This window comes from Bombus huntii, chromosome 10 (genome assembly GCF_024542735.1).
Source record: "Bombus huntii isolate Logan2020A chromosome 10, iyBomHunt1.1, whole genome shotgun sequence".
Lineage (NCBI taxonomy): Eukaryota > Metazoa > Arthropoda > Insecta > Hymenoptera > Apidae > Bombus > Bombus huntii.
The window spans coordinates 1,486,080-1,498,345 of NC_066247.1; the positions used below are offsets into that span (position 1 = coordinate 1,486,080).

Sequence of the window (12,266 nt, forward strand, 5' to 3'; positions counted from 1 at the left end):
AATATATAAACAGCAGCTGCTATATTATTTGATTTTCTGAATCAGTAATGGAATTTATGCTTATTTGTATTATGTGTATTTTGACTTTTATTAGTTCCTTATTGCTAACACTTTAATCAATTAAAGATTATGTTCAATAATTAATATAGTTTAGAAATATATTTTATGAACTTGTTTAAGTTTAAAATTCATTTTGTTTAAAATTATATGTATATTCATGAATTTAAATACAACAGTTCATAACAACATAAAAATTTATTTTGTTTGTACTTGTAAATATTATAATATTTACTTGTAATTTGCAATAAGTTTATTTATTAGTAGGCATATATGGTTTTGAGATCACACAAAAATTTTTTCAACTAATGCAACTTAAATCTTGTATCATATGTTAAATTTCTGTATGATGAAGAAATATATTTTTGTTTTTTTTACAGAAGCAAATCATACTTATGATAAATTATTATATGATAATAATACCATATATTTCTCTAAGAGGTATTACAAAAGATAATATCCTGATTTTTATCTTTTTCCATAAAAATTGATAATTTGAAATTAGACGATTTCCTCAACATTAGATATATACAAATTTTAAAAATATATAAATCAGTTCTAGCATAGTTTTATTCGTTTTTATCCAAAATGTAATTAAGTAACGCTAAAAGTTGCAAATCTTGTATAAATTAAGCGATTGTTACTTAGTGCTTTAAATTAATGTAGAAATTATTTCTCTTATGTATTTTTAATATTTCTTAATATTTTTTGTCATTATAAATAGAACTAGTAATTAGATGTTAACATTTTCAGACTATAAATATTTTAAAAGCTTCATAACAAAGATTAAGCGTAATAGTCATTATTTTTAATAATGGATATGTTATGGAAGTTAAGGATAGGGATGAAGATTGTAGTTTAAAACGACTGTTAAGATTAAAAAACGATTATCAATGTTTCGAAAAAATTGTGGTTCATCGTACTAATGACCGCTCTATGTACAGAAATGTTTTATTCTTAAATTATGCACAAATTGCAATCAATACAAATGTATCTGAAACAAGCAAGTTGGGGGATGTCTCAGTTTTTTTGGCTGCCATAAGAATATTCAGATAAAATGGCAGCTGTTTTGTTAGGTGTCAATGTGTTGCATCAACCGCCATGCGTTTTTGCAAAATCCTTAAGACATGTCCGATTAGTTGTTGTCATATCCGGAAGAAGAGGCAGCTGTTTTAAATTGACAGATAATCAATTTAAAACAGTTAGCCATATCTATTTTATAGCTTAGTATAGTAAAGCTAATGTATTTGTTCAGACATTCACATTTCGACTAAGTAGTATTATAGTAATAAAGGTATGCGCTAAGTCTGCACTTCAGCTAGATATCATAAAACATGTATCATTCCTTCTCTGGCACATCATACATTGGTATTACTAAGTATACGTTTACTTTCTTTTTAAATCATGCGAAACAATGCAGAAACGAACGTCATATCAAATTCTAATATTTGATATAGATGCTTAGACTGTAATAAAAAAAAAAAAGACTAAATTACATGAAAAGTGAACCCGGAAATAAAAACCGACTTCCTGCGTACACTCTTTTGTGTTTTTCCACAATCAAATAAGTCATTTTAGCATTCATGGTATTATTAATCAACACTCAGTATTGAAACATAAAAACCTAGTGTTGTTAAATAACTCTACTAATAATCGTAAACCAAAAAAAACTCAATCTTGTTAAGTAAATAGAAGGAACATCATTGGGAACACCTTTTAACCAAGACTTCATGCAGCTGCCACCTACCATTGTTATAACTAACAATGGAATCCATCTTTTTCTTGCACCACATCACGTTTCGTCCTAGTTTTGTCGCAAAATATTTTATACCCGGTATGTTCAATTATTGTGTTTTTTCATTTAGATATGAACACAAAATAACACAAAACACGTACCTTTGCTCATAACATACATTAAAATATGTTAACACTTTTTTTTATTATTTTCTAACAATCATCGCAGTGTTGAAAGAAATAATAAAGAAGAGGAACAAAAAGAAAATCTATTAAAATGGATTATATCCTGCATCTTTGTACGTATTGTGTTATTTTTTCATAAATATAGCGACATATCTAGGCGAAAATTATTCAAATTGATAATTGACATACGAGCCACGAATATCCAGCCTATTATTAGATCATTTCTCAAGTGATTAAGAAGTACTTTATAGTACATCCGAATTACTGTCACACAAGTTGGGAGCTTGGTATAAAAATGAGGCACAGTTTCACAATCAGGGGATTCCTTTTTACCAGATGCTTCTACTATCTCCCAATGAATGTATCCATATATCAAACATGATAGCATAATCACTATCATTAAACTAAACCATGCATGGATATTAATATGTGTCCTTAAATGTGTTTAAGGAGAATGACGATTTCTTAAACAATTGTCATATTCTTATCGGTAGCAAACAGTCTTAACAACGAGCGTAGACTAATCATGTCGCGATCCATAATCGTGTAGTCCTTGCGTAGGTATGCGTCATGTTATGTGCTGGGTGTTAATAGCTCTCATCAGGTGTAGTGTTATATGTAAGTAGCAGTTGTCGATCATAATGGTTATTTAGCCACTGGTACCATTAACCAGAGCTTCCTTAGGCTTATTGCTCTGTTGCATACGAGGATGGCGAGACCGTAATTCTCTTTGGCCTTTAGGCCCTTGGGAACTGTTATTAGTAGCAGAAACGTCATTTGCTGGTGTTCCTTCTTTACTAGTTACAGTTGATTGGTCTCCTGGGCCGGCATTGCTGCCTAAACAAATATGTAGATTAACTCTGAGTGTTACTGTGTAAATATCGATATTCATTCTAAAACATTTATTTAATATTGTACTTAACTCTTATACTATATCTAAACCGATCGTCCTAAAGGAATATTATATCAAATTAAATTTTTCAATTTCACGTGATTACCTTTTTGATTATTTGTTGGTGTAGAACTACGTTGTCGAGAACGTCGAAGCCGTCTTCGCCTCATGCCTTTAGGTCCTCCCTCCACACTTGATACAGACTCTATGCATACGCAAACCATTGTGACCATCTTTTTATAAAGTAATATAAAAGAATTACTGAAATTCAAATTTTTATAGAATTGATTACGTAGAAAGCTATATCGCATTAGTAAGCGTGCATTAGTAATCATCGTTGATATTGTTAGTGTTAGATGGTCACAAGTGTTTGTTTCACAATCCATGCCACTCTCAAAGAACTTTACCAATCTTTAGGACGAAACGGCTGTTCTGTTATACAATATTATCGGAAAAGTATTGTTACCTCTATCAATGCTTGAAACGTCTTGACTATCGAGAACAGTATCTTCATCATCGGTTGTTCGACGGCGTTCATCTCTACGATCTCTACGTTGAGTTGGAGGACGACCTTGTCTACCACCCATGTACCCTGAATTGCCTGTACCTCCTTGATGACCACCTCTTGGAGGTAGATCCCTTACTCGGTCTTCACTACCATCTAACGTATCTCGACGTAATCCTGTAAATTAAACCATATTTATAACAAAAATCAAGTTAAACCTTGAACATAAAATGATGAACACAAACATCTTAATGATTTTGTAAAACAAATGAAATGATGAAAGATTAGTATCCTTACTTGTAGTTGATGATGATCAATGTAGCATTTAACACATTAGCAATGATGCTTCCCATTATAATAACTAAGGGTATTAATTGGGAGTGAAGAGGCATCTTTGGAATCAAGCTCACTAATTTTTTAATTTCTTCTTCTACCGTTAAATATACTTATATTTGCATAAATTTGTACAAATTTTTACCAAAACTAACATATTAGCGTGTAGTATTAAATCACAGAAGATAGTTTTATTAGATTACATTAATGTAATTAAAAGTATTTGTAAAATTCATGTGATTGTTACTACCTAATATTTCCTAAGTTAAAAATCAGATTCACATGGAGTATTTTACAAGGTAAATTTTATTATAAAACGTATATAAGTACATTTTTTAATAAGAATAATAACATAATTGCTTCTTAATTTCTTATTTATCAATTTGCAAACGACCTAATATAGCTAAGATAACACTTAATTTTGTTAACGTTTAAAAAGCAATTAAAGTTAATTACATTTAATGTATTATTTAGTTAAATGAAAGGTTCAAAAGATGTTTTATAGGTACATGTTATATATAAATTTGAGGCGAAATACTTGTTAATCCGTAAAAAGTAATTACTCTTAAGATATAATATTTGATTAGACAATTCGCACACAAAACGATATTATGTACTTTATTTATTATGTCAAATAACCAATAAATCAAATGAATCATACACCGCGAGTTACTTAGCTACTACATGCATTTCCATTAAACACAAACATGCAAATGCATATGGTTGTAGTTATTTCCTATTATGTTATAATTCCATGTTCTATGTAATGACATGTTTACAAATGCGAATTGTTGATATATCTATAGATATTAACTGAGGCAATATAAAGTAATTATGACAAAAACAATGAATTACGAATAACGATATACAATGAAAAACTAAATAGCTGAAACGGTTTTATAACAAGTATAGTTTTAAATCTATATAATTAAACAATGAAAGATACAACAACTGTAAATAGTTATTAATAGAGGCCAAATTTAATTTGAACATCATGAAATCATGAATAAAGTAATATATTAAGAACAAAATTATTCTCTTTGTATATGTTTTGATCAATGTTTTCTATGTTTATATTGATACATTTACAAATTTTTGAGATTTTTAATTTGTTAAATGTTGTAAAGAAACTTGTAAATATATTATTTAATGGGTATTTGCAAGAATAAAGTACAGTAAAAACTCGTTTATCCGAATCCCTAAGCAATTATTTTATTTATTGGGCTCAACAGATAAAATGAAAATAATTCCTTAGAAAATATTTATAAATCCAGAAAAAATTGTCTTTTTAAGCAACATTTTTTAATGTACAGTTATATATGCAATTTATTTTATCTATCAGTTTCTAGATGTAAAGAAATATTTAAATACATACAATTTTTCAACAGGTTATAGAAAATAAATAGTTTATTATGTAGTAAAGATGGAATAAATTACGTATGATAAGCTACGTGTATGTTACACAAAAAATATATTTGCATTGAATTGAGTGTTGAATAAGTTAAACAGATGATATTGGGGATGAATATCGGATAATTCGAATTTTCATTTATTCAGATCAAATAATCATCCCACCAAATCCGAATAAATGAGTTTCTACTATAAACCTTGTATAATAATAATCCTAGTACTGATTTTAACTTCAACAATTTATCAAATGTTACTTTGTGACAACGCGCCCTCTGTCTTTAAAATCTCTGGGTTCTCTACTGTCTCTCGTGTTGGGTCCACCGCTTCTGCCATTACGTTTTTGTGTGTTCTCTACATTGTTGATATAGTCAGTAATAGTATTACCGGCATTGTGTCTGGTGGGAGCCCTACCCCTGCCACCACGTCCACGAGATTGACCACCACGACCTCCACGACCTCCACCACCTTCTTCTGGGCCTGTACTCATTCCTCGTCTTGTTGGAGGAAAGTTGGGCATTGGTCCTGTAGTTGATCCATGCATGTTTCTTAATTGTTGATCTATTTCTAATTTTTCTTGACGCAACTGTTCTACTTCCTTTAAAGCAAATAACACAAAATTACAAAAATATTTGAATAAACTATAATATCTACAATATATTATATACACATTTTACACCATTATACCTTCAAATGTGCCAAATGATATTCCAACAACATTTTGGCATTAGCAATACTTTCAACAGTGCCAACAAAGACAAAGGGCACCTGACCTTCTTCCCTTGGAATCGTTGGTTGAGGTTCGTTGTCTCCTTCTATTTTAACTCGTACCTAAAATTTATAATATTTAGAATTACATAATAAGTATTCTAAAAATTACATTAATGCTAATACAATACTTACCACACCACTTTTGTCGACAATTTCTTGTATTATACGACCATTTTTTCCAATCACCTTCCCAACCAAAACACGTGGTACTTGTATAGATTCTTCACTATATTCAAGCAAAGAACGAGCTTTTTTAACGGCTTCATGTGTCTGCAATTAGGTAAGCATATACCATTTTACGTTTTTGTAAAGAACCTTCACAATTTATAATTCTTGAGTAATTTAATTCATTAAATGAAACATAACGTAATAAAAAGGAATGATGAAAGAAAAGTAAAAACTTATTTCAATTTTTACCTCTCCATAGATTTTAAATGTGCATGAATTTTCTTCTAACTCTATATTTGTAATTCCATCGACCTTCCTTGCCTGTTGAATATTTGCCCCATGTGCACCAATCGCTAAGCCCATCAAGTCTTCCCGGACATTAAATTCATCTGTGTATCTAAAAAAACAAAATTTTGTTTTATATATTTAGCTCTAAACATGTATAATAAGCACCTTCTTCTACTGAAACATTGCAGAATCCATAATATATATATATGTATAATATGTTAATATATATATGTTAAATTACTATAGAACAATTCAAAATAATATTTTTTGTTTAATGATATTTTAAATTAATGAATATCGATTAAATACTGCTATGAAGTTTCTGATCGATATCAACCGCGGATAATAATAATGTAGCATATAAATAATTAGTTATGTATATGAATATTATTAATATATCCTAATAATATTGTATGATCAAATTTTGATGTTTAATAATGCAAAATTTAGATTTTCATTAGTAACATGCAGTCTTACATTATTACGCGCACATGTTATTACATTACAATACAGTGATAATGAACATAATATATTTTAATGAAATTTAAATTCCTGTCAGTGGCTTGCATTCTGGCAGATAAAAGTAGTAATACAAAAATGTATTATGAGGTAGCATCAAATGCATATAATATATATTACAAATTATAATAAAGTGATACTCAAGCAAAGATTTCAAAATTATTGTTAGATATACTAACACCAGAGTAATTTGATTTTTGGACATTTTCTACAAATTAAGTAAAGGTGAAATCGGAATTTATGACTTTTTAACATGCAATACATGTTTAAAAATTTGTTTATGACACATAATATGTGTGCATACATACACTCATACAAAATACTTATATATATTTTGATGTAATAATAAATAAATATGTATGTATATAAAATGGTTTATATTAAACAGTAATATAATATGAATATCAATTTGAAACAATAAAATCATAGTGAAGTCATTGTAAAAGACATGCATACATATCTTTCTTATGAAAATAAAGGAATTGTATTTTAAAATATATTACAAATTTAATTTGACTTATAAATTTTTGAAAACTTTAAATAAATAATCTTAATAACAAAACTTTTATTCTTCTGTTCAATTCAATTTCCTAAATCATATTAATAAAAACAAGTATAATGTGTCAAGTATTGAATAGTACTTGAAAACAATATAATACGATAACAAAGCAAAGATAATTTTTTAATCGAAAACAGACAATATAATTGTTTTGATTTAAAGAAAGTTTATCTTAATATAATTAGAAAAATATTTGCTATTAAATCTCTTACTTTATATAAGTAAACTGTTTCGTAACTATGATATAACATGAAGGATTATAAAACTAATATAAGTTGTGTAGATGTTTGATAAATGAAGATGGAATGCATAAGTGATATCACATAAATAAAACTAAAAATATTATAATAGCCTACATGATAACTATTCATGTATAAAAGTTTCACATTGATTATGAAATATTGTTCTACTTAAAAATCCTTATTGAAATTTTATAAATTCTTTAGATTTGGAAATATATTAGATAGAGCCACCATTTATTCAGTTCTTTGTGCAAAACACTTAATATATCAGTGTTTCTCAAACATTGGCAGGCTAGAATATAATTTCTGATATGAGATAAATTAATAAACTTAAAACTCTATCCAAACACATAAATATATATATATATATGTATATAAAGAAAAAAAGAAAGAAAAAAGAAAAAAGAAAAAGAAAACAGATCACAGCTACACGTTTATGTTCGTTTACTATTTTATCAACCACGCAAAATTTTGCTACAGAACACATAATAAGTAGAAAAAATAAACAATAAATTTTGTATGTCAGTGTACTTAAAGCATTTGAGTTTAAGTGAATGATCTACACAACGCCGAAGCATGCACATTTATAGTGTAGTTTCATTTTTCATTTGAAAAATGCAGCTGTGTGATTTATCATACAGTAAGCTAAACTTAAATCTAAACCACGCTGCTGTGATCTCACCTTGAATTTGTTTTCACTCCTGCCTCAAAGTCTGAGACACGCTGATATATAAAGTTTGAAGATCTAAATTTGCTGAAATGAGAAAGAAACTCTTGGTGTAACTTATTGGAAATTCATATATAAGATGGCCCTATCCTATGTCCCTGCCATTCTGTCTGTTTGCGCCTTACTAATAAATTTGAGAAGTTTTATATGAATTTGCTTTCCAGAATATTTATGTGAAATAATTATTCACAGTATTCTTATACTAATACTGAGACATAAATAATATTTGTATTACTATTTTTTATATGTATGTTAGTACACTTACAATTTGAAAATAAAATATAACATTGCATATTCATTTTATGCGTCTTTTCTTTTATATATTAGACATTCATAGACATACCTGTGTAAAAAAGAATTAGTATCCAGTGTTAGCATTAAACGATTTCTCCCCAATTTCTACTAACTTCCTAAGATTCATTAAATATTATTATTCAATCAATGAAAAATTATACAAACCCGTTATCTGAATGTATGGAGGTATGTGTATCTCAATCTAAAAATATAATTTTATTAAGAATAATTATAACGTTCGAAAGTATGAAATGATAACTTTAAAAAGAATTTAAAGTTATCCTAATTACATGTATTAATAGCTGAAACATATAATGACATTGTTTGCTGCAGGAACACGCAAAGCATCTAAAACTACAAAGATATTTGTGACTCTTTATATGATTATTAATGTACAAGTATTTTGCTGAATGAATTTTGTTTCAAATTAATTCATTATGACATACGCTATATGACGGGAAAAATAATTAAAAATTTTTATGACATTTCGAATAAGTGTGTACATGTATATATGTTTGCAAATACATGCATATCTAATGTGTACTTTATAGTACATAAATTTAATTATCAGAAATGATCTTGATTTTATTTAATCATAATTAATGGATAAAATCATTTATTGCAAATTAGATTCTGAAAGTTGCTATTCGATGTCCCTTCAAACCATTAATTCCTAAACTCTTTTACATAATTGAAAAAATTACGCTTTTATTGTCTTATAAACACAATGATTAGAAAATTAAAACTGTAAAAAATGTATCATTATGTAGATTAAATTAAATTAATCTGATCATGTTACATGTAAACTAATGGTTGTAATCAGCAAACAATGAAAAACATAGCATTAATCTATTTGTAATAAGTAATATTATGAGATAAACAAAAGAATTTGTCAGCACAAAGTGACATTCACTAAAGACAGATGAAAAAACACATTGTGTGCAAATTTATTACTATATGCACATCGTGCTCTTGTGACTGGCAAAAGTATGTAAAATAAGATAACTAACACACAAAGATTTATATGAACTTTGAAAACGTTGCATGTAAAATTTATTAAATATTTTATACACAATCACACTTGTAATATGTGAAAACTAGAGGAAATGTATAATAAATATTTGTAATGTGACTACATAACATTCATGAAAATTATATGATGTTGAAGCAAACATATTAATTAATGATTGGAAATCTTGTGAATTTTTCTGCCAGTAAATGCAAACCACAGACAGGATGGTAACCAGGACAGTGTATGGATAAGGGCAGGTATTTAAATGTCACAAGATTTTTTTTAATTGCAACACCAACTCTAATCTTTTTACTTACCCCCCAATTGTTTGAAGCTTCGTTGACTCAAGTTGACGTGCTGCTTCTTCTGTTCTTTTTAAAAGCAATACCTGCAATATACAAGTAAAATATTGTGTAAGATATAAAGATATGTGATATCAAAATATGTTTTTATGAAATTTGTACATTTTATATTATCACCAAGTTGTTTAAGACCAAATCCAATTTTGTAACTCACCTTTTGCGATAAGTTTCTAAAGTGCATTTCTTGGAGCATGCTACTGTGACGATGTAAATTTTCATGACGGGAGATGGCCAGCAATACTCCCCGTTCAGGCACGTATCGGCACACTGCCGCCCCTATCGCTTTTTGAAATTCCTTATGTGCATTTTCCATTTTGGCACTATGTACATTAAATAAGATGTTTAAAATATAATGTACATGCGATCAATATATGTTAATCTTCTACAAAAGAAGATAGTCTTTAAACATGCTACGTACAATTCTCTTAGATCTTCAGGTACTTCTATTTCGATCTTGTGAAATGTATTTTTATCAATGGGGGGATTAGGATTTTTTGCTCTCAGTCGTTCACTAGCTACAATTTCAGTATAAGCACATTCCCATCCCGAATATTCAACTACTTGAAAACCTCCTTTACTCATCTGAAACAAAATTAAGCGTATAAAATCTTGTAAGTGAAATTACTTAAAAATTTTTTCATTGAAATTATATCTTAAAAGAATTTTTTACTAACCTTAATAATGGCCTTCCACCATCCACAGGCTTCATGCTCATTGGACCTAGAAAATACCTCAATCTCCATGTTTTCAGAAAATTCAGGTTTCTGAACATCTGTTGGAGGTAGACGTACTTGAGCAAATGGAAATTTCGATTCTGGTTGCCAGCTAGAATATGAAATATATTTCATTAAATATTATTCATTAATTATCCATAAACAATATCACACAATATCAAAATTTTAACAAAAACGATATACACTTATAAATAATTTCTGATAGAAGCATTTTTATTCATATAAATATATATTATACATATACATCTATACGTTAAAATTATAATTCCATAGAATAACATTATTGTTGTCATTATTGTTTGTTTAATAGATGTCATGAATGTATTATGTTTTCCCTTACATATAGTATCAAATTTAGAAGAAAATAAAATATAATTCTTTGATATACTTACACATTATTAATTTTAATATATTTAAAACTCAAAATAAAATTATTTGTTTTTACACATAAGAAAGAAACAAAGAAAAAATATACAGCTTGTATATATATAATAACTATATATGTATAAATAGATTTAACCCTTTGCATTAAATTTTATGTATATTTTACAATATTTATGAATATTTAATATACTTTTTATCATTAACATACAAGAAAAGTGATATATGAAAAAGCCTAAAAAATAGTGGCAGCAAATAACATCCATAAAAAATATACAATTTTTGAGAACTGTTGACACAGATATTAGAAATATTAGGTCTCCTATTGCTGATAAAAATAGTATAATTCCTTTGCTCAGGAGACTACACTGTTATTAGCAGAATATTAGAGTGAACCTTCAGATATATTAGCACCTAAACTATCCCTAAGAAATGGAAAACATACTTACTCATTTTCGAATGTAACCAGAACCTCGTCCTCAAAGACATCTGTGACAAAGGCCTGAAAAAATAAGACATAAAACGTAGAAATTTATTCGTTGAAGAATCACAGGTATAACGAGTGGCGTAAGACATTCAAATACAATATATCACGATGCTTTCGGGGTACAATAAAGAGCAATGTTTTTATAATTCCAGTATCAAGGATATGCGTTTTCATGAATCGGTAGGACATTGAGATGAAACGCAACATCAAATGCTGACGAAAATCACGCCCTGTCAAACGAGACATGGCGTCGGAGGAAGCCGCGTTACCTCGCGAACATTTGAGGGCCGCGCTTTCGCGAAGTACGAGCGTCTCTTTTGTGAGATTAGAACCGCGCCACGGGCCGTAAGTTGGTCTATCCACGGCCTCGATCTTCCGCCCTGTTTTTTGTATACTTTTCACAGAACGAACCTTATAATATGCTCCGTTTTCGCCGCATACTTCGACTGTGAGATCCTCCATCTTGCTTTTGTGTGACGGCTCGCCTCCTTTGCAGCAGGCATGCTAGCGAGCGGGCAGCTGCACGAGTTCGAGGTTGCAAATTTGTTGTTCACCAATCGTACAACTCTTTTCCATGATGCAGCCACTTTATTGGACGGTCTCGTGCA

General features: G+C 28.8%; 1 protein-coding gene across 5 annotated transcripts; it reads right to left on the reverse strand.

Annotated features, from left to right (window-relative positions):
• Positions 1-927: 927 nt before the first annotated feature.
• Positions 928-12,221, reverse strand: LOC126870693 (fragile X messenger ribonucleoprotein 1 homolog). 5 transcript variants are annotated; one of them, XM_050628639.1, is made up of 14 exons: positions 12,070-12,181; positions 11,621-11,673; positions 10,731-10,881; positions 10,475-10,638; positions 10,211-10,376; positions 10,012-10,082; positions 8,344-8,415; positions 6,303-6,450; positions 6,018-6,155; positions 5,802-5,945; positions 5,502-5,712; positions 3,336-3,551; positions 2,976-3,074; positions 928-2,814 (listed from the first exon to the last, which is right to left on the reverse strand). In XM_050628639.1, exons 1-14 carry the CDS (start codon positions 12,118-12,120, stop codon positions 2,627-2,629), a joined length of 1,872 nt encoding a protein of 623 aa, XP_050484596.1. In that variant the 5' UTR covers positions 12,121-12,181; the 3' UTR covers positions 928-2,626. The 5 variants fall into 5 exon arrangements, with proteins under 5 accessions (XP_050484596.1, XP_050484597.1, XP_050484598.1 ...); XM_050628642.1 differs by having other exon boundaries at positions 2,638-2,810; positions 12,070-12,221; XM_050628640.1 differs by lacking the exon at positions 8,344-8,415 and having other exon boundaries at positions 12,070-12,220.
• Between the last annotated feature and the right edge of the window lie 45 nt (positions 12,222-12,266).